The following is a 19,505-nucleotide window of genomic DNA, read 5'->3' as shown; positions in this document are numbered from 1 at the left end:
GTCTGTAAGCAGCTGACAAGCTCTCAGATGAACTGTACCCAGTATTTATGCAGTAATTAACTCATCTTTATATTGCTGCCTGCTTCAATGTGTAGTCTAGACGTGGAAGAGGCTGCCATGGGTTGTAAAGAAGTGGGAGAAGAGGTAGCATGGTAATGCCAAAACCTGAGCCTTGGAAACAGGGGAGGGTTCTGACTGTGCAGCGGGGCCAGGCGAGTCACTTGTGGAGACTGAGCCTGAAGCCAGAGAATTAAATCAATGACTGTGAGGACAGAGCTTTGCATAGCTGTGAGGCAGCATAATAGCAATTGTTTGCTATTGTATTGATAGCTGTGTCGTGTTACAGTTGTGGCTGACTATCAGACAGACTTGCAGAACTTTTTTTTTTTTTAAATTCTGCACTGCTTGTCGCTCCCTGAGGTAGTTGTGTGATGGATCAGCCATCTGAAATGATTTGTTCTGGCATCAGGTAAGCCCCGTTTGAAGGGAAGCAGGGAAACCACTTGACTGGAGCAGAAGGGTGAGGGAAGGTATGGCTCCTTGTTTGCTTGATTTCAGAGGTAGTGCTGGATCATGTGGGTGTCAAGATCTGAGGGCAGGGGGACCTTGGAATAAATGCTGCCCTGTCCCCCTCAATGGGACATCTTCAATAATGGTTGCTACCTGAAGGGCTATTAACCACAGCCTAGCTGAGAAGAACAAACTGTACAGGTACAGAACAAAAGAAGTACAGGCCAAAGGAGAAGTTGTGGTTCAACCAGCTTGATGATTGACATTTTATAAATGAAGCACTTTCATAGTGAGTCCTTGCAGTAGTCAGCACTGCATACCTCACCATTTTCTGCTAGTTTTGCCCTAGGTTTGCAGACAACTTGAGGGAAATCTTTCTTCCTTCTAATTTCTTAAGAGCTATGTAGTTAGGAAAAAAAAGAAGTATTCTTGTAACTGCTTTCATTAAGATGTTTAAATTTAGAGTGACAGATGACTGAATGGGGACAAGTGGCAGAGCTGTACTTGAAGGGCAGAGCTACTTGCAGCTGCAGCAGAGGATCAAAAACAAACATGGTCCTGTCAGGTCCCTGGTGTGGGTTATGTTGCTTCAAAAATGTTTGCCAGGATGAGAAGGGGACAATTCTGCTATAGGAATGAGCGCATGGGATTGGGAATGCTTATTTTTGAAGGTTGTGCCAATGGAGTATTAGTCAAACTGGATGTTATGTTTAGCTATGGGGAGCAGGAAGCCTTCTGATTACTTCTTGCTCTTCTTACCTCCTATGACGGTATTTTGATTGTTCAGAAAGCTTGTCCAAGGAACTTGCCATGCTGGGGAGGAGAACCCCCTAGAAGAGATTTCTCTTATTTGGTTGCTGACAAAACGGAGAAGCTTCATGAAGATTTTAGAAAGGCATTTGATACTGTCTCCCACGACATCCTTATAACAAAGCTGAGGAAGTGTGGGATAAATGAGTGGACAGTGAGGTGGGTTGAGAACTGGCTGACTGGCAGAGCGCAGTGGTGGTGCAGAGTCTGGCTGGAGACCTGTAACCAGTGGTGTCCCCCCGGGGTCTGTGCTGGGTCCAGTCTTGTTCAACATCTTCATCAATGACCTTGATGAGTGGATAGTGGCCACCCTCAGCAAGTTTGCTGCTGATACGAAGTTGGGAGGATTGGCTGACACGCCTGAAGGCTGTGCTGCCATTCAGCGAGACCTGGACAGGCTGGAGAGCTGGGCAGTAAGAAACCAGATGAGGTTCAACAAAGCAAGTGTAGGATCTTACACCTAGGGAGGAATAATTGCATGCACCAATACAGGCTGGGGGATGAGCTGCTGGAGAGGAGCTCTGCAGAGAGGGACCTAGGCGTCCTGGTGGACGACAGGTTGGCCATGAGCCAGCAGTGTGCCCTCGTGGCCAAAAAGGCCAATGGCATTCTGGGGTGCATTAAGAAGAGCGTGTCCAGCAGGTCGAGGGAGGTGATCCTCCCCCTCTACTCTGCCCTGGTAAGGCCTCATCTGGAGTACTGTGTCCAGTTCTGGGCTCCCGGTACAAAAAAGACAGGGATCTCTTGGAAAGAGTCCAGCGGAGGGCCACAAAGATGGTGAAGGGCTTGGAGCATCTCCCCTATGAAGAAAGGCTGAGTGAACTGGGTCTGTTTAGCCTTGAGAAAAGAAGACTGAGAGGGGACCTGATCAGGTTTATAAATATCTGAGGTGTGGCGGCCATAGTGGTGAGGCCAGTCTCTTTTCAGTGGTACGTGGAGACAGGACGAGGGGAAACGGACATAAGCTGCAGCATAGGAAGTTTCGCACGAATGAGCGTAAGAACTTCTTCACGGTGAGGGTGACGGAGCACTGGAACAGGCTGCCCAGGGAGGTTGTGGAGTCTCCTTCTCTGGAGATATTCAAGTCTCGCCTGGACGCCTACCTGTGCGACCTGGTGTAGGGAACCTGCTTTGGCAGGGGGGTTGGTCTCGATGATCTCTAGAGGGCCCTTCCAACCCCTACAATTCTGTGATTCTGTGAAGATGGCAATAGTAGCTGAGGTGAGTGCTGCTGAAGAAATGTGTGTGGAACCACAGTATCAGTGAACCACCTTATTTATTTTCATGTACATCATCTTGTGTGTTTTGAATCAAGAATGAGGCTGTTTTGGCTGGATCTGATACTTGTTGTGGCTTGTAACTATTACTGTAGAAACTCTACTTAAGCTGCAGTTGAAATGGCAGTTTTACAACTGTGCTTTAATCCTTTCCTGAACAAGAAAAAATGAATGCTTTTTTAACAAAATACCTGATGCATGCCATCAAATGGACTAGACTCAATTACTTTTTGAGGTTTTTTTTTACCAGGTTCTTGTGTTCCATCTTCCAGCTTTTGTATTGTAATTAAGTGAATCCATTAGTCCCTAAAAGCATAAGAAATGGTGTTAGCAATTGGTGCTACAAACCTCTGTTTTATCAAAAAGCAAAAGCTGTACAGGGGAAGCATGCTGCTGTGTAAGAACAAAAAGATACGCAGGAAGGATGGCTCTCAGAACAAAGTAATGAGAGTACATTGAGATGAATGTAGAGGAAATTCTTTTGAATTCATGGTAATTTTGTGAGTGGCATTTTTGGTCACAGGAGAAAGACTGCAGTGGAAGTACTTGAGATTGTGTCACCAAATATCTCATAAAGGCATGTGCAGGAAGGAATATGATAATGCAGAAGCACTGAAGGAGTGAGGAATGATGTCTTTAATGGTTGTCAGCAGCATAAATAGTGCAAGAAGAAACTGTAACTGTACAGTGGCTGACCAGTAGGATCGTGTGTTGACTGCAACCAAAATAAGACTATAGAGACAACCTGTGAAGTGACTTAAGAATGGAGTCTGTTTGCATTGGAAGGCCAACTGGTATGTGGGTCCAAGATTTTCAGTCTCCTTTGTGATCTGGAGTTATTGTTTGGCAAACCAAAGGTAGAGTCATCACCAGAGGCTTCTGTTCCTGGTAAAACTGTGGGATTTAATGAGGGAACATAGGCTGTGATCAAAAGAGTGCTGTTTTTGAAGGCAAAATGAAAATGACAAATTGTAAAAAAGACAGGTGCTGCTTGCTTGTTTTATCAAAGTAGATAGAAGCAGAGCATAGTGTTTCAGGTGGCCTTATTAGTAATCTTGTACTCTCAGAGGAATTGTACTGAATGTGAACTGTGAGTTGGATTTATAGGCACTGTTATGTACAGGAAGCTCCCAGATGCTCATTCAGAGTGAATGGCTCTCTGTGAAATAATTGGACTTGGAAAAGAGGGAAAACATCTCCAGTAGGAGGGGACTGCAGGGTATATCCCACTGAGATGGTACTTGATGTGAGGCAGCAGCGCTGAAATCTGGAGACGGATCTTCCATATGGTGGGGGTTTGAGCCAAGATTTCCCTGCCTTAGTAGACTTGCTAATTTAAAACAGCATCTTGTGTTCTAAGTGGGTCACAGCTCGAGCAAGAGAAGGAATTCCCTTTCTGAATGGAACAAGGATCTTTATGGGGAAGTCTCAAAGAACAAAAGAAAAGAACTATAAATTGTGAAAACTGCACAGGTTACCTGCTGTTTCTCACAAAGAGCACCAATGCCACTGACAGATCGGCTACTTGAATAAAAACATTTTGAAATGCAACGCATAAAGATTTTTACCTTTGTTCCACTGCTGCCTTTTCTGTGGAGGAAGAAGTCTCTCCCAGAGTAGGTGACTGAGGATACTTTTCATGCGTATTGCTGCTCTGAACGACAGGCAGCTGGAAGATACTTTGATGCTATCTAGAACTTGGGTAGATGTGATAAAGCTTAATCTGTTTACTTCCTTCTCTTTAAAAATAAAAAAGTTGTTCACCGTACATATTTTGAAAGTCGTTTAGATTCCTCAAAGCGTAACATGATGTTATGTCAGAGTAACATGCAGTTATTCTAGATGGGCTAAAACAAATTCTTCTAACTTTCTCTGTAAATAGGCGTGTTTATACCTAATTACTCTGTTCAGTGATGTTGATAAAGATCTGATGAATGGGATTTTTGATTTTTTTTTTATCTTTAACTTTATTCTGGTCTGAATTGCGCTAGTGTTCCTTTCAAGTGAATTTCTAAAAGTTGGAAGTCTTTTAAGAATACAAGCAGTTATTTTACTTCAAGAGACTGAGTTCTTGCTGATTTTGCTAAAAGAAGCATTTTGAATTGAACTTATGGAAGTCTGCAGTGAGAATATCATCAGTCAGAATAGGCTTGCAGCAAACTGGTAGGTGCTTGCAACCAACTGGAAGGACCAGTGATGTATAGAGATCATATATATAAATATAAAAAAAAAAATTTAATTCGCTTGGGAGGAATTTCCTGTTACATGTGGTGTTATACTAGTGTGATTTGGTTAGTCTATGTTGTTTTAAGTGCTGGAACATCTTTGATATCCCTCTGAATACAGTGTGTTGATGTCCAATATCTCTGTTCATAGTCTGACCTGTTGCTACCTGCAGATGACGTAACTTAATTGTTTCTGGGATGTGACCCAACCATATTGTGCTCTGAATTGCTTTGCTGATCGTAAAAAGTCTACTTTGAACACCATAAAGATAGTACTGAAAAGGTAGCTTTTTTTTCCTGTGTTTACAACTGCTAACATGCTTCTCAAAGTTTTCTTTTTTCTCTAGGGTGTGCGTATGTCCAAGGCTCCATGCCTTTATACTTTATTTGAATATAATTATTCTAACTTTTGCTCCAGTTCGCCAGAGGACATGCTGAAAAGTAGCACAGGTTATATTATTTTTTTTCTAAAGCTCAGCACTGAGTCTGGATAGATAGGAAATAAAAGGCTAGGACTACTTCTCCTTACTTGGGTATGCATGCATAGTACTTTATGAAAAAGCAAGTGCTTTAAAATTCATACTCGCTTTAATGAAGGGTTCTCTGTGGTAGCTGGAATGCATGATTTGATACAAAGAACATCCAGTGCAATTGCTTTTGCAATCTGCTTTTTCTTGCCTTTTTGTGCATGTAACTGCTGATGTGGCTTAAGTTCTGGTGTTTTGCTTAGTAGATTTTTTTCTTTTCTATTTGGTAAGTAATAATTTTCTAGTCTCAAATAATGAACAATATCTGTTCCTTGTTTTTGTACAGTACTAAACCACAGTAAAATCTTTCAGATGTATCAGCTACTCTCACTGTCATCTGTATATTTTTTGTAACGGCAAAGGTTGATTGCTTGACCAGTTTGAAAATAGACATCAAACAGGATTCTGTATGGATTTGCATGTGTGTCAGACTATGGACAACCAGTCCTTCAACATTTCAGTTGTTCAAAATCTCCCTTGTACAAAGACTGAATTTTCTGCAGCATAAGGAGGTGAAAGACTAGTGGGATTATGCTATGATCACTTTGAAGCCATAGGACACAATATGCTTCTAACTAGGATTTGCTTGAGTTCAAGGTACAAAATACTCTGGGAAGTCTTCCAACATCCAGGCGTGTGTGTGTGCAGTACACAATTAGATTCGAAAGGAGGCACAAGAAATTTTGGCATATGTAAATTAGCAGAATGACTGACAGTAGTGCCTGTTTTGCTGAAATACATTCATTCCTTCTTCCCTGGAACCGAATATGTTTGGTTTTTCTTCTTGCTTACAAATGTATATGATGTACATGTATGTATATCACTTACTTATGTATATTTTTACATTTATATCTTTACATTTATACAGCTTTATCACTATTTTTACGTTGTCCTTCATTTTGTAAAATTGCGTATTTGAAATTTAGTGGGTGAATTCATTCTATATGATATAGTCCTGGGTGTAGTGTGTGACTCTTGTGGTAAGCCCTTACATAACATTGTTTTATATACTGGATGTTCTAAGAGCTGTTCCTGGTGTTCACACTTTTGAGGAATTGAGATAGGTATTCAGTGCCTCAGTTTACAAAACACTAATAGTATCAGATTGTACTGTCTATTTCTTGATTGTGATCTTTGTCCATCTTTTGGGTAGAGTCAATGAAAGCAGATGTAAAATATTAACTTCAAACCTGAGACTTATTTGCATATATTGAATGTTTGGCAGTCAAAAAGAAAATGAAAAAGGAAAAAAGTTTTTGTTTTACCTCCTAGGCTCTTTACCATGCTAGGAAGAGAAGCGTTAACTTTTTTTTTGTCCATTTAATGGACAAGTTATCACATCACAGCTGAACACTGAAGCAGGAAATAGAATGGCAATGGCTTTATTCCAGGACTCCTTCCAAATGAACCAAGTCCAATTTTAGCTGAGAAAAGGGAAGCTGTTGAGCTATATACCCAGCATACCTGCCCTTATTTGTAAGACAGTTGGAGTTGGAACTGAAAGGCTACTCTTATCTCAACAAATCTTGTATTAAATGCAACTAATTTCATATGGGAATGGATGTAGATTCTACACAACATAATCTATGTGGGTATACATATCGGCTGGGTGAGTTGCTGCTCTGATGAAGTCTTTTCTGTGTGGTTTTCCTTAAATCTGTGAGAATTCTCATTTATAGAGAAGAGGTCTGCGTCTGTATGAGTATCATCGTTCTAGAAGAACTAGCTTATTTCTGTACAGGAGGGAGGAGAGAAGTATGAATAAGACTGAACTGATCCTACAGCTTGTGTTTGCAGGGATTTGCTGATGTTGTCCACTTTGTGATGAGGGCACTGAGTGCACCCTCAGTAAGTTTGCAAATGACACCAAGTTGGCTGGAAGTGTAGATCTGCGTGGGGGTTGTGAGGCCCTGCAGAGGGATCTGGACAGCTGGACTGAAGCCAATGGGATGAGGTTCAACAAGGCCAAATGCCGGGTCCTGCACTTTGGCCACGGCCCCTGGCAATGCTACAGGCTTGGGGCAGAGTGGCTGGAAGACTGCATAAAGGAAGTGGTCCTGGGGGTATTGATTGATGCTCGGCTGAACATGAGCCAGCAGTGTGCCCAGGTGGCCAAGAAGGCCAATGGCGTCCTGGCTTGCATCAGGAACGGTGTTGCCAGCAGGAACAGGGCAGTGATTGTCCCCCTGCCCTCAGCTCTGGTGAGGCCGCACCTTGAGTACTGTTTCATTTTTGGGCCCCTCACAAGAAAGACATTGAGGCCCTGGAGCAGGTTCTAAGAAGGGTGACAAAGCTGGTGAGGGCTCTGGAGTGCAGGCCTTATGAGGAGCGGCTGAAGGAGCTGGGATTGTTCAGTCTGGAGAAGAGGAGGCTCAGGGGAGACCTTATTGCTCTCCATAACTACCTGAAGGGAGGTTGTAGTGAGCTGGGGGTCGGCCTATTCTCTCACATAGCTGGTGATAGGACTAGAGGGAATGGCTTCAGGCTGTGCCAAGGGAGATTTAGGCTGGACTTTAGGAAATACTACTTCTCTGAAAGAGTGGTCAGGCACTGGAATGGGCTGCACAGGGAGGTGGTGGAGTCACCGACCCTGGAGATGTTCAAGGAATGTTTGGACGTTGTGTTGAGGGATATGGTTTAGTAAGAACTATTGGTGATACGTGGTTGGACTGGATGATCTTGTAGGTCTTTTCCAATCTTGGTGTTTCTATGATTCTGTGTATGTTCTGGTTCCAATTTCATACTGAACAATCTTACTATGCCAGGAGAAAGGCATTTTATTTTTCTCAACCTGTGAACTGAATCTGCTTACAGACAAGGCCAGAAGTACCAGGCCGTAAGCAGTTGGCACCTAACTAGATACAGGAGCTCCCACTTCCTGCTTCCGCAAGCCTGTGGTTGGTCTGCAGTTGTCAACGTGCAATGCTGGTAGAACTGCTGTACTGTTGGGATTGTCTTCTGCCTTTGTGGAATTCAGATAGCAGTAACAGGCTACAGCTTTGTGAGGCAGATCTGGACTGTAAACCCTTTCACAGTAGGGATCCTGCCTGTACGTCATGTCTAGTGTGAGGCATTGTGGTTCTGTTCTGAAAATACTTGCTGACCACAGAAATACCATGTGGCCTCCTGGGAACGTTGTTCTTAGGCAGCAGATAGCTGGCAAATAATGCACCCCGTTGTACTTGATAATGCATCACTCCTATGCCAATATCACGTCTAAACCCTTTCTCTTCATGTAAACAACCCTCAAGTCCCATGATGCTTGTTTTGACTCCACCCCATGCTTAGAGCAATCTACAGCCTCTCCTGGCCTATCACTTTCTGCTACTCATGATCTTTTCTTCATGCTGCATTTGTGTCTGAGATGCCAGGTGTGCTTCTAATTAGCATCATATCTCACCCCTCCAGAAGAACGAAAACTCCCACTTCTGAGCTCATGCCAGAAATAAATGAATTATTAAGGCAGGGAGAAGAGACAAGGTACAGTGCTGCAGCTTCCTTGAAACACTGCTCTTGCATGGAATGTAGCTGTGCAGTTTGGCAAACTGGAGGTGCATGGAGACATTTGGTAGCGTACAGGAGGTGTGGCAACACCTGTACCACCATGGTGGAATTTAGCTATTAAATCTAAAGGGAATTGAGCCTATACTAAGAACTTTCAGATTCTCTCAATATTTCTCTTCCTAATCTGTACATTTGTGTTCTGGTTGGGGTGTATGTGTTCAGTTGATTGAAAGGGTGCTTTTCAGTGATAGTTTTTACTTCTGTAGTATCAGTGTTTTATCACAGTTAATATAAGAAATTAGAAAGTACTTGTTTTGTATATGTGACACAAGTCTTTGTTCAAGTTACTTCAGCACTGACTTCCTATTTTCAATTGCCTAATAAAAGAATAGTTAAAATCTAGATAATGAGCAAATTATTACTTTCTCATTATTATTTACCTATTTCTTAGGCACAAGTTCTGACTTGAAAAGAAAACTGAAAGAGAAATGTGGCCAGTGAGAAATCCAAGTTCACCTGAAAGCAGTACTGATGGTGTAACCCTCAAAGATATAGGCTTATTCCACTTTTTCAGTCAGAATGTTTGAACTTTTTTTTATAACAATGTATAAATGCGTCTACCTTGGTATAGTTAAAGGAGCAAGTTCAGTCTAGACCATCTCCTGCTTTGAAATCTTGTTAGCTAAAAGCTTGACAACAATCCTGTTCTTAGTTCAGATTGATGGTGCTCCATTGCCAATTATTTGGAAATTACAGAATTCAGGCAAAACATATCTTTTGAATTTAGCTTTTTGTTGGAAGGATTAAATAATCTTTAAAATAAAACCTCACTTTATATGTGCTGGAGGCTGAGTTTGTTTCATTCAGAATGTGTAATATTAAAACAAAGTAACTTCTTGGTTTTGTTTTTCAGAAATGGAGGAACAAAATGCTGGATCTGGGACTGAAGACTTATAAAGGATTATGGGATTATACATTGAAGAGCCAGCAGGCGGAATGCCTGAGTGACTGAAGAAAATGGGTGCTAATGCATCTAACTACCCTCACTCATGTTCCCCAAGGGTAGGGGGAAATTCACAGGCACAACAGACATTCATAGGTAACTTCTCAGTTATTTTGTTGCTTGTGTAAATGGGTTGCTGGATTGTGTATGTACTGTATCTTAATTTCTTGCAGTGGCACTATGCAGTTCTAATTTTCTAGGTCATCAGCTTGTATCTGCTCAAGCTTAGTAGTGCGTGAAATTTGGTACTGTGCAATATCTGTTTAGCCTACGTAGGCAATAAGTTGATCTGCCAGTTGCTAGTAAACAGATGTCAGATTACTTATAAATAAGTGCTTTTAGATAATTCAGTCATAGAGGGAAGACTAACAAGTTCAGAGAGCAGTTGCTGTCTGTTAGCTGTACCTGTGATTTTTCATTCTTCCTCAGATGTTCTGTGCAATGTTCTCTAAGCACAGAAAACTCCTGATCCTCAGTACTCCCGGTAGTATTGGTAATGTTTGTAGGAGGAGAGGAGATGACTTATTACCAGAAAGGTTCCTCTGTAGTAAACCTGTTAAAGTAACTGGCAATCTTAAAGACAACTTTTTCTACCCTTCTCCTGTTCGTGGAAGTTGGGATGAGGAGAGGAGTGTTGCTTATTTTCCTAACCACCTTAGGAAAAAAGGAAGGGTTCTGCTTAACTAGGAGCTTCACAGAGCTCTTAAGAAATTACTTACTCATCCCAGTCATAACTGGGGCAGCTACCAACTTTATATGCTGCTCAGTCTAGCACAAAAAGGCTTCAGTGTAGATCTCAGTACTGTCATGATATAAATAATGAATAGTTCAGTGATGAATCTAAAAGGCGCTATTTCAAAAGACAATCTTTTTTTAAAAGTAAAACAAAAAAAACCCACCCTGGCAGCCTGAAGAATGATCTTTGTTGTAAATAACATAAATACTTTATAAACGCTTTTCTCCTTTATGTCTTGCCTTGCAACAGTGAATCAGTACTTAAAAATATGCACTGACTCTTCTTAATCACCACTGAAAGAACAGTGACATCCTTAGCAGAGAGAAATTTACTCGCTTTGTAACTTGTTTTATCATCTCAGCCTTTGTATCATTCTAAACTTTTAGAGATCTGAGTAGAGGACAGCACATAAGCTATTTTATATTTATTTTATATGAAAACTTCTGCTCTGGACAAAAAACTGCATATGTGTGCTTATGCTGTGTCAAGGAAGAACTTAAGGCTTTATTTATCTTCAGCGTATCGTAACTAAGAGTAGTAAAGTATTTGTCCCAATTTTTACATACATTATTTCTAAAATCACAGCCAAGACTATCATTGAAGTTTTGATCTGCCTTTGTATTGAAGAGAAATCCAATGCAGGTCCAAACAGCTCTTAAGAGGGGAAAGTTCCAAAGGTTTTGTTAAGTCCCATAGCAAATTTGTCTGTACGTGGAAGCTTTTGGTAATGTTCCTCAGTATTAAATCCCAGATAGAAACCTATTATTTAGTATTTCACAAAGCAACTTCTCAGCAGGTTACAGATCTATAGGAGTTGAGTCTTTTTTTGATAAAGGTCTAAGAGCATGTTGTTGTTTCCTTTTAGGAAAACAAAATGAACAAAATGAAAAATGAGTGTTCTGATTTATTAAAATAATAAAACAAAAATTCTTCATGGAAATTTTCTGATGCTACGGTGCCCTAGTAAAGTAACTACTCTTTATGTAACATTGGCAAGTATCCCATTGTCCTGCTTTGTGGTCATTGGCTTTTTCATGTTTGAATAGCTGGTTTGTTGTAGTTCTCAATAGAAAATAGTTTTGTCCTAAAATTGGCTGAGATTTTAATTGCTTGTGAGAATAACCATGCTTTTTCTCTACATGAACTTTTTCAGATTTTTCTCTATGCAGTAGGCACTAGATCTGCTTACTGCCCAAAAGCAGGACTGGAAATATGAGAACTGGTGTTGTAAGAGCTCAAAGTGCATCAATATTTCAGTTTTAGGAAAAGCTTACTAGTTAATCTCTTGCTGTTTGTCTACAGCATTCAGATTTCACACCATTTTCTAGGGCGGTACATCTGTTCAAGATGTTAAAAACTAATTATAGAGCTGTATTTAAAAATAAACGTGTTGGCATGCGAAGGACTAGACAAATCCTGTTATTCATTGTAGTTTCTCTTGGGAGTCATCTGTTTCTTGTAAGTATTATCTGTTCAAAACTAAGTATGATGTAGGGGCTTTTTAATAACACTTAATAGATTGCTACCTTTTATTATAGTAGTGGGCAGTAAATTTTTACTTCCTAATTCTAATCCTGCCTTCTGAAGGAATGCAGGTAGGCCAGGAAGATTCAGAGCATTCTTGACAGATACTGAATCACCAGTTATTGAAGTACTGGAAAGACTGTGCTGATGCATCTCTTCTGCTTCTGGCAAAAAGCAGCTGTGGTGACAGCTGTATTAGCAGCAGTGCTTTATCTAATTGTAGGGGTTAATAGTGCTGTTTGCAGTAATTCTGAAGTGAAATCCTGAATGTATCCTGATGTATGCAAAGGTTTGAGTGGTATTGTAGCATCTTAAGGTGGTTTGAGCGTAAGTAATACTTGATGGCAGCCTTCAGGGAGGAGAAATTGAGACTTCTGGTGTCCTAGTTCTTGTTCAGCAGAATGTAAGGGAATATTGTACATATTCAGATTCACTGTTGGAATCCAAAATACTTAATAATGAGCTGTTCCTCAGAACAGGATCATTACAGAATGTTTGAAGTGTAGTTACACTTCCATTGTGAAATGTAATCCATACTCTTTCAGTGGAGCAGAAATTCTAGGCTCATCTCAACAGGAAACTGATTCTCCTCATTTCTATTGTAATATCTAGTATATCATGTGGAGAGAGTGTTTATGGTGGGTTTTACAGTATGATCTCTTTGACAAAGCAGTTCCGAGTTACTGGTATATTCCTTTAAATTGATCTGAATGTCTTGAAATTTCAGTGGTTAACGACACGTTGCTTGATTGAGCAAAATTTAATGTAGCGTGACTAAAATGGTCTTTCCTCAAAGTCACGAAGGCTACTTCCCCAAACTTTCACTAATAAATGAATTGTAAGTCTACTACATTGGGGTGATCTGGGGGAGTTTTACTTAAATTGATTTAAAAGTCAGTCTATAACTTAAAATTATTGAGGCTTAAGAAAGAAGACTATCTACTGAAATCTTAACTTGCTAGATTTGCCATGTTCTCAAATACAACTTTGAATTGCTCCTGTTATTTCAAATACTTTCATGAAGTTGGAATATAATGTGGTAACTAAGAGCACCATCTATACTTTAAGTGGCTGACCCATAACATCACTGCAAGTAGCATCACATCAGATCTGACTGAAACATACGGACCAGAGAGATGTGGCTGAAACATGCAGAATACCACACAAACTGTGTGGTGGTTGCACATGCTTTAATCTTAAAAACTTCAAAAAGTGAACAAATAATAAAATTGCTCAAGTTTATTAGAAGGAAAAAAAAAAAAACTATTGAATGTTGCCAACAGAGAATTTGACGAATATATTTTGATCAAAATCAATTACAATGTTATTTATACCATTTGCAAATGTCTTATTTTCTTACATTGTCTGGAAGTTGTTGGTTTGTACGTTTTTTTTTTTTTTCCCTCCCTGTAAAGTCTGAGTCTTCCATCTGGTTTCAGTGAAAAATCTGGAAATTAAACGAGAAAATAGCCCTGTAATGAGTCACACTTCTTTTTAACTACTTTAATAAAAATTCAGTTTTAGTAACAGTGTGGTGTTGTATGTGCTGCTAGCATTGAAGCATCAGCGAAAGTTCTAGTAGATCAGGTCAGATGTGCAATCAGATAATGTTGGGAGGGAAAGATATATATATATATATATTTTTTTTTTTACATGTTTAGATTACAATATGATTTACATGTAAATGAACACTGAGGAAGAATTTATGTGCATTCTTTTAATTGTGTAATGCACCATTCAAAGCAAATCTTTGATAACAGTAAGGTTTAGGTGTTCCCTCTTGTCTTAAACGGAGCTCAAACACAAACTGGCAACTACTCTCTGAAAGGAGTCCATTTTATGTTTTAACTTTCAGCATTACTTGATAATGCACAGGATTTCTATTTTGTTGTTAAAATTTGGGCTGACATTTGATTTATTGTACTTAATTTTCCCAACCACTTTAGTATTGTATTCTCTTACTTCGTTTTGCAGTATTTTTTTTTTTCGTGTTACTGTATTAGGTATCTAATGCCAGGTATGTTTTTCTGGTTAAAATTATTCTTAATGTTAGAAGAACTGGATTTGGAAATTACTTTGAAAGTTGGGGTGCTATTATTTCATTAAGCTTATTTAAGCTTTTTAAAAAAACTGTATTTTTTGCTTCTCCTAGAGTGAGTACAATGAAGCTTGTAATATTATGAGCACAATTCTCTCTTCCTACTTTGATAAGTGTGCATATGCCACAGAACTGCATCAATTGGCAGTGCCTGGCTCTTCTAATTGAGAAAATTATAACACAAGTTTTAATAATAGATTACTTAATAACTTTATAATAATAAAGTTGATGTTTATTATTAAAAACAAACGCAGGCTTTCAAATTGTTTGAATTATCTGATTTGAGGAGAAGGAAAAAACTGCATAACTTTCAGAGATCTGATGAACTGTTTGGGTATGACAGACCTTTCTTTTAAATTTAAGGAATAAATGTTTAATTTTCCTTTTTTTGCTTTCAGGAACATCATCCTATTCTCATCAAGGTTATGGCTGTGAATCAAAGCTCTATAGCCTTGACCATGGCCATGAGAAACCTCAAGACAAGAAAAAGAAAACCTCTGGCCTTGCCACCCTCAAAAAGAAATTCATTAAGCGTCGGAAATCCAGCCGATCTGCTGATCATGCCAAGCAGATGAGAGAGCTCCTCTCAGGCTGGGATGTCAGAGATGTTAATGCATTAGTAGAAGAATATGAAGGGACATCAGCCTTAAAGGAACTTTACCTACAAGCTAATTTGGCAAGACCTGAAGCCAGGACGCTACAAAAAGACATGGCTGAACTTTATCAGTACAAATATTGCACCGATGTAGACTTAATATTTCAAGAAACTTGTTTTCCTGTGCATCGTGCAATATTAGCAGCAAGATGTCCGTTTTTTAAGACACTGCTTTCTTCCTCACCAGAATATGGGGCAGAAATAATAATGGACATTAACACAGCTGGCATAGATATGCCTATGTTTTCAGCTTTGTTACACTACCTTTATACAGGAGAGTTTGGCATGGAGGATTCAAGATTCCAGAACGTTGATATTCTTGTGCAGCTTAGTGAAGAGTTTGGAACACCAAATTCGTTAGATGTTGACATGCGTGCGCTGTTTGATTACATGTGCTATTACGATGTGGTTCTTAGCTTTTCCTCCAACTCTGACTTAGTTGAAACTTTTGGTGGAAGTCAGAACTGTCTAGAAGAAGAGCTCAGAGCTCACAAAGCTATTATTTCATCACGATCACCGTTTTTTCGTCACTTGCTGCAGAGGAGAATACGGACTGGTGAAGAAATCACAGACCGAACTCTACGAACTCCAACTAGAATTATATTGGATGAATCTATCATACCAAAAAAATATGCTAAGGTCATCTTGAACTGTATGTATACAGATGTGGTGGACCTCTCAGTTTTGCACTCAAGCCCTTCAGTGGGCAGCTTAAGTGAAGTTCAGGCTCTTGTTGCAGGAAAACTTAACATGACTAGGGCTGAAGAAGCTATGGAGCTTTACCACATAGCACTGTTCTTGGAGTTTAACATGCTTGCACAAGGTAGGTAGTACTGTCCTTTCTATAGAATAAATGATATTATTAGAACAGTTGTTCTTCCTCTTACAGCTCACAGAATCATAGAGTGGTCTGGATTGGAAGGGACCTTAAAAATCATCTAGTTCCAACCCACTTGCTAAGGGCAAGGATGCCTGCCACTAGAGTGGTTAATCATGATTAGATTAGATGTTAACTTCTTCAAGAAGACATTTATGCTAAATTATTGAAAGTAATTAGGTTGTAAACTTCCATAGTAGTCCAAACAGTAGCTTAAAAAATAAAGGAAGAGGTTTTTTTTCCTCCTCTTTTTCCATTTGAGCAAGTCTGTTTTCTTCACGCTAGCCTTACCTATGTAGCAGCCAGTGAACTGTCAGTGGGTAGTCTTTCTGTTTGCTTTGCCTTCCAGTAATTATCTCCTTTCTTCAGGAGTAGAGGCAGTATGTGCTTGTGAGTATTATGCTTGTATATCTCCTGGCTTAAGAATGGGAAGAAAGTGAGAAGCGCTTGCTTCAGTCTCTGCGCTGCGCCCATAATCGGATAAAATAGCCTTCTGCAATGGAACTTGGAGTTCTATTCACTCATATTTCAAGTGCCTCTTCTTTTCAAAATGTAAATGCACGATAACTGTAGTCTTCTTTAATTAACATTTAAATAAGGAAGTATAAATAGAAGCTGTCTGTGTGGGATCCAGGGGGTGTTTCTGACCTGATTGTGAATGCACCTCTATTAATGTGTCACTTCCATGCTGGAATTCTATGTGTTAGCTGATGGTGCTGTTGCTGCAGGGTGGGAAAAGCTGGATTTCTTTGAGCATGCCGATTAGCAGAATGAGTGATGTCTGTTCCCACTGAATGGCTCAAACTCTTTCTAGAGTAGCTTACCATGTAGCCTGATCAGCAGAAGCTATCATTTGCAATGTTTGTCTTCACAAAGAATTGAGAAGGCTTGAACACAGTGTGTATAATGCTAGTGTCTTAATCTGCAGTCTTTCATAGCGTGTGTATTCCTTTCTGAAAATAAGACCCTTTACTGTATTTGTGGTTTAAAAAAAAAAATTCGGAATCATCCATTTTCTTTTTGAAAGCCATTAGTTTAAGTCTTGCATTCTAACTAATTTGCGCTGTAAGTACGCATAATGAGTCTCGCTGTCAGTGGTTGGCAACATAGTTGAAGAAAAGAAATTTTTCTCATCTGTAAGTTGGAGATAATACATCTGTGTTTTTCAGGGACAGAAGAAATGCTATGTGAGGGCTTTTAACTGTAATGTGTCATTATTGAAGTATGATATTTCAAATACATATAGCAAGTCTTGATATTTCTGATCTTTATCAGCTTTGATTTACAATTCCTTTTCTGGGGCTAAATGAGGTGTGGGGCAGAGGATACAAGAGATCCCTGTTAAAAAAAGGAGTTATTTAGTGTTGATACTAAGTGATCTTGCATGTTGGCAAGTTGTAAACTTAAATTATTATTTCTATAGTTTGTGTCAAAGGAGGTACACAAGCCTTCAGTCTTGATGATTGAAGGTGATGTTATAAGATTTAACTGTACTAATACTGAGGGATTCTCAACTCTTGGTAAGTTGATTCCTGCACATAAGGACTGGCGAGTTGTAGAGTCTGCAAAGCACTGGCTGGTGAGCTAATGCCTCCTGTGGTGCTTTGCTCTTTCACCTGTTAGTGTTCAGACAACTTAGTAGAAATAATATGTAATGGGATGTTGCAGTTGCTTCTGACCTTGGTGGTGGGGAATGATAGTTTCTCACCTCAAAAGTAAAACTGAGAATAACTGAGATAACAATTGGATTTGCTTGAGCTAATTTAAGAAAATAACTGTTTACAATAGATGTTTACAACTTCTAGCTATCAAATGGAATACTGTAAACTATCAAACAGACTTTAGTAAAAGAAGAAGCTTGAGCAGAAAACTGCAGGTATTAACACTGCAGAAGTAGGTCATGCTCTGTTGTTTCAGCTATCAGTGGGTTTTCCTAAGAGCTGTATCAAACTGTGAATTATAGAGGATGTGGGAAAACTAATCAGTAACTTGTGTATTCCCTTGCGGCTGGTGTTAGGGAACTAATTTTCACATGATGCTGGAAGTTGAAATAATCCTACTGAAATAAAACTGTCGGGAAACAGAGGAGATTTGTTTTGAGGTATGCTGCCACAGGAATGAGAATGAGGTGTTTTTAAACTTGATTTTTGTTGTTGTTTGCCTAGAAACGCAATATTTAAGTGAAGTGTGGAAGTAGCAAAATTCTACTGTAGTGGAAATAATGTTAGATTCATTCCTATACAATATGAGTTCATATTATTTGAGAGCAGGGTATTTGTTGATCAATTGAAAGCAAGAAAGGAAAATGAGTTGAAATGGAACGTGATGTAAATGTACAGTTTCTCAGTGTGTGATTATTTTGGTACATGCCCTTATACAAGTGCTAAAAGGATTAGTGTGCTGGGGGAATACTAATGAGGGAATTAAACTGTGAATGAAACCTGCACTGAAATGCTGAATAGTTATGCACCGTTTCATAAATGAACGGAGTATAATTCTCTCAGACTGGAAATCTAAACTGGAGCAACTGAGGAATTTGAAGCTGTTCTGAAGAAGCAGTGTAACTTCTCTCAAAACTGACCAGTGTGTCCCAAGTCAGTACTTTTCATTAGCAAGATAGGTCCATGCTGCTTTAAAATATATTGTATGAGTCAGCGCTAACAAGGTGTTAACTTTTTCTAGCTGAAGGGTTTTTCCTCACCCTAAGGGATGCTAGTGCAGCTGAATTAGAACCCACCAGTGGCTGGAACTTGGTAAGTATGTGACAGTAAGGGGTGAGAGACTGTTATCCTTTGGGGAGAAGCACAGTAAAAGTGGGGAAGGATCAAAACTTAGCATGTTATGCAACGGTAGTAAACTCGGGCCATTTTCCCTACCTATCCATCCCTAGAGTCACTGAAATTCCATTTGTTAACTTGAACTAATTAGAATGTTACAGGTGAGTGCTGTGTTAGCTAGAAGAAAAAGCAGTGAGCAGTCTGTAGGATATCTGTATGTGGCAGTGAAATCAGTATCCAGTAGTTTCTTCATGTGCTGAGTTCATGTTTAGATCATTGGTATTGAAAAGTAAAGAATGGTTATTATAGTCTTATAATTGAAATTAAAAGGAAGCTTATTTGATCAGGAAAAACTGTATGCCCGCACTTGGCTATCATATCACTGCTGTTAGCAATTTTAAGCTGTTCCTCCTTTCTTATTTCACTACGTATTCTAGCATCTTGCTCTTCCTTAAGTGTTGTAATACTTAATGTGAGGAAATGAATCTTCATCTCAGTAGTGTCCCTCTCATTCCCAGTGTCATAGCTTTGTGCTAGAAGCTGTAACTCAGACATCTGACTTCTAGACACTACCCAGGATGGTGCTATAAGAGGTAAAATTGTGTGGTTAGTTGTTGGAGTCCACTGAGCAGGCAGTTCTCATGAAATCTCTCATCTTGGTCCTCTGATAGTGCTTCTCTACTCTGTGCTGCAGGCACCCAGTTTGACCCAAGGTCTGTCACTGGTCTGATGGATTGGCTTTTGCAGTAGCTAATAATAAAAAGTCTTAAGTTTCTTCTCTAGATTTCTGCATGCTCCCTAGCTCAAATTTTTGATTAGGCTCACTCAAGCTAGCCAATTCCAAATGTGCTAAAGCTTGTCTCCCTGGTTTCCTGGAAAATATTTGGGTCTCAATATATGCAAGTCTGGATTCTCTTTACAACTCATTTTACTCACTTTAACCCAGTTTTGGCTGGATGCTTGTAATTGAGCATTAAGTGAA

The 19,505-nt window shown here is 39.5% G+C and overlaps 1 protein-coding gene across 2 annotated transcripts in view; it reads left to right on the top strand.

Moving 5' to 3' along the window:
- BTBD7 (BTB domain containing 7) overlaps window positions 1-19,505 on the top strand; it is a 51,354-nt gene that overhangs the window by 8,136 nt on the left and 23,713 nt on the right. For both annotated transcript variants that reach the window (XM_085225527.1, XM_085225528.1), the window contains exons 2-3: window positions 9,767-9,952; window positions 14,613-15,692. In XM_085225527.1, coding sequence (XP_085081653.1) covers window positions 9,871-9,952; window positions 14,613-15,692 — 1,162 coding nt within the window. In that variant the 5' untranslated portion in view covers window positions 9,767-9,870. The remainder of the gene's footprint in view (window positions 1-9,766; window positions 9,953-14,612; window positions 15,693-19,505) is intronic.

This window comes from Meleagris gallopavo, chromosome 5 (assembly GCF_905368555.1).
Source record: "Meleagris gallopavo chromosome 5, MGAL_WU_HG_1.1, whole genome shotgun sequence".
NCBI classification, from domain to species: domain Eukaryota; kingdom Metazoa; phylum Chordata; class Aves; order Galliformes; family Phasianidae; genus Meleagris; species Meleagris gallopavo.
This window is presented reverse-complemented; position numbering and strand designations above follow the sequence as displayed.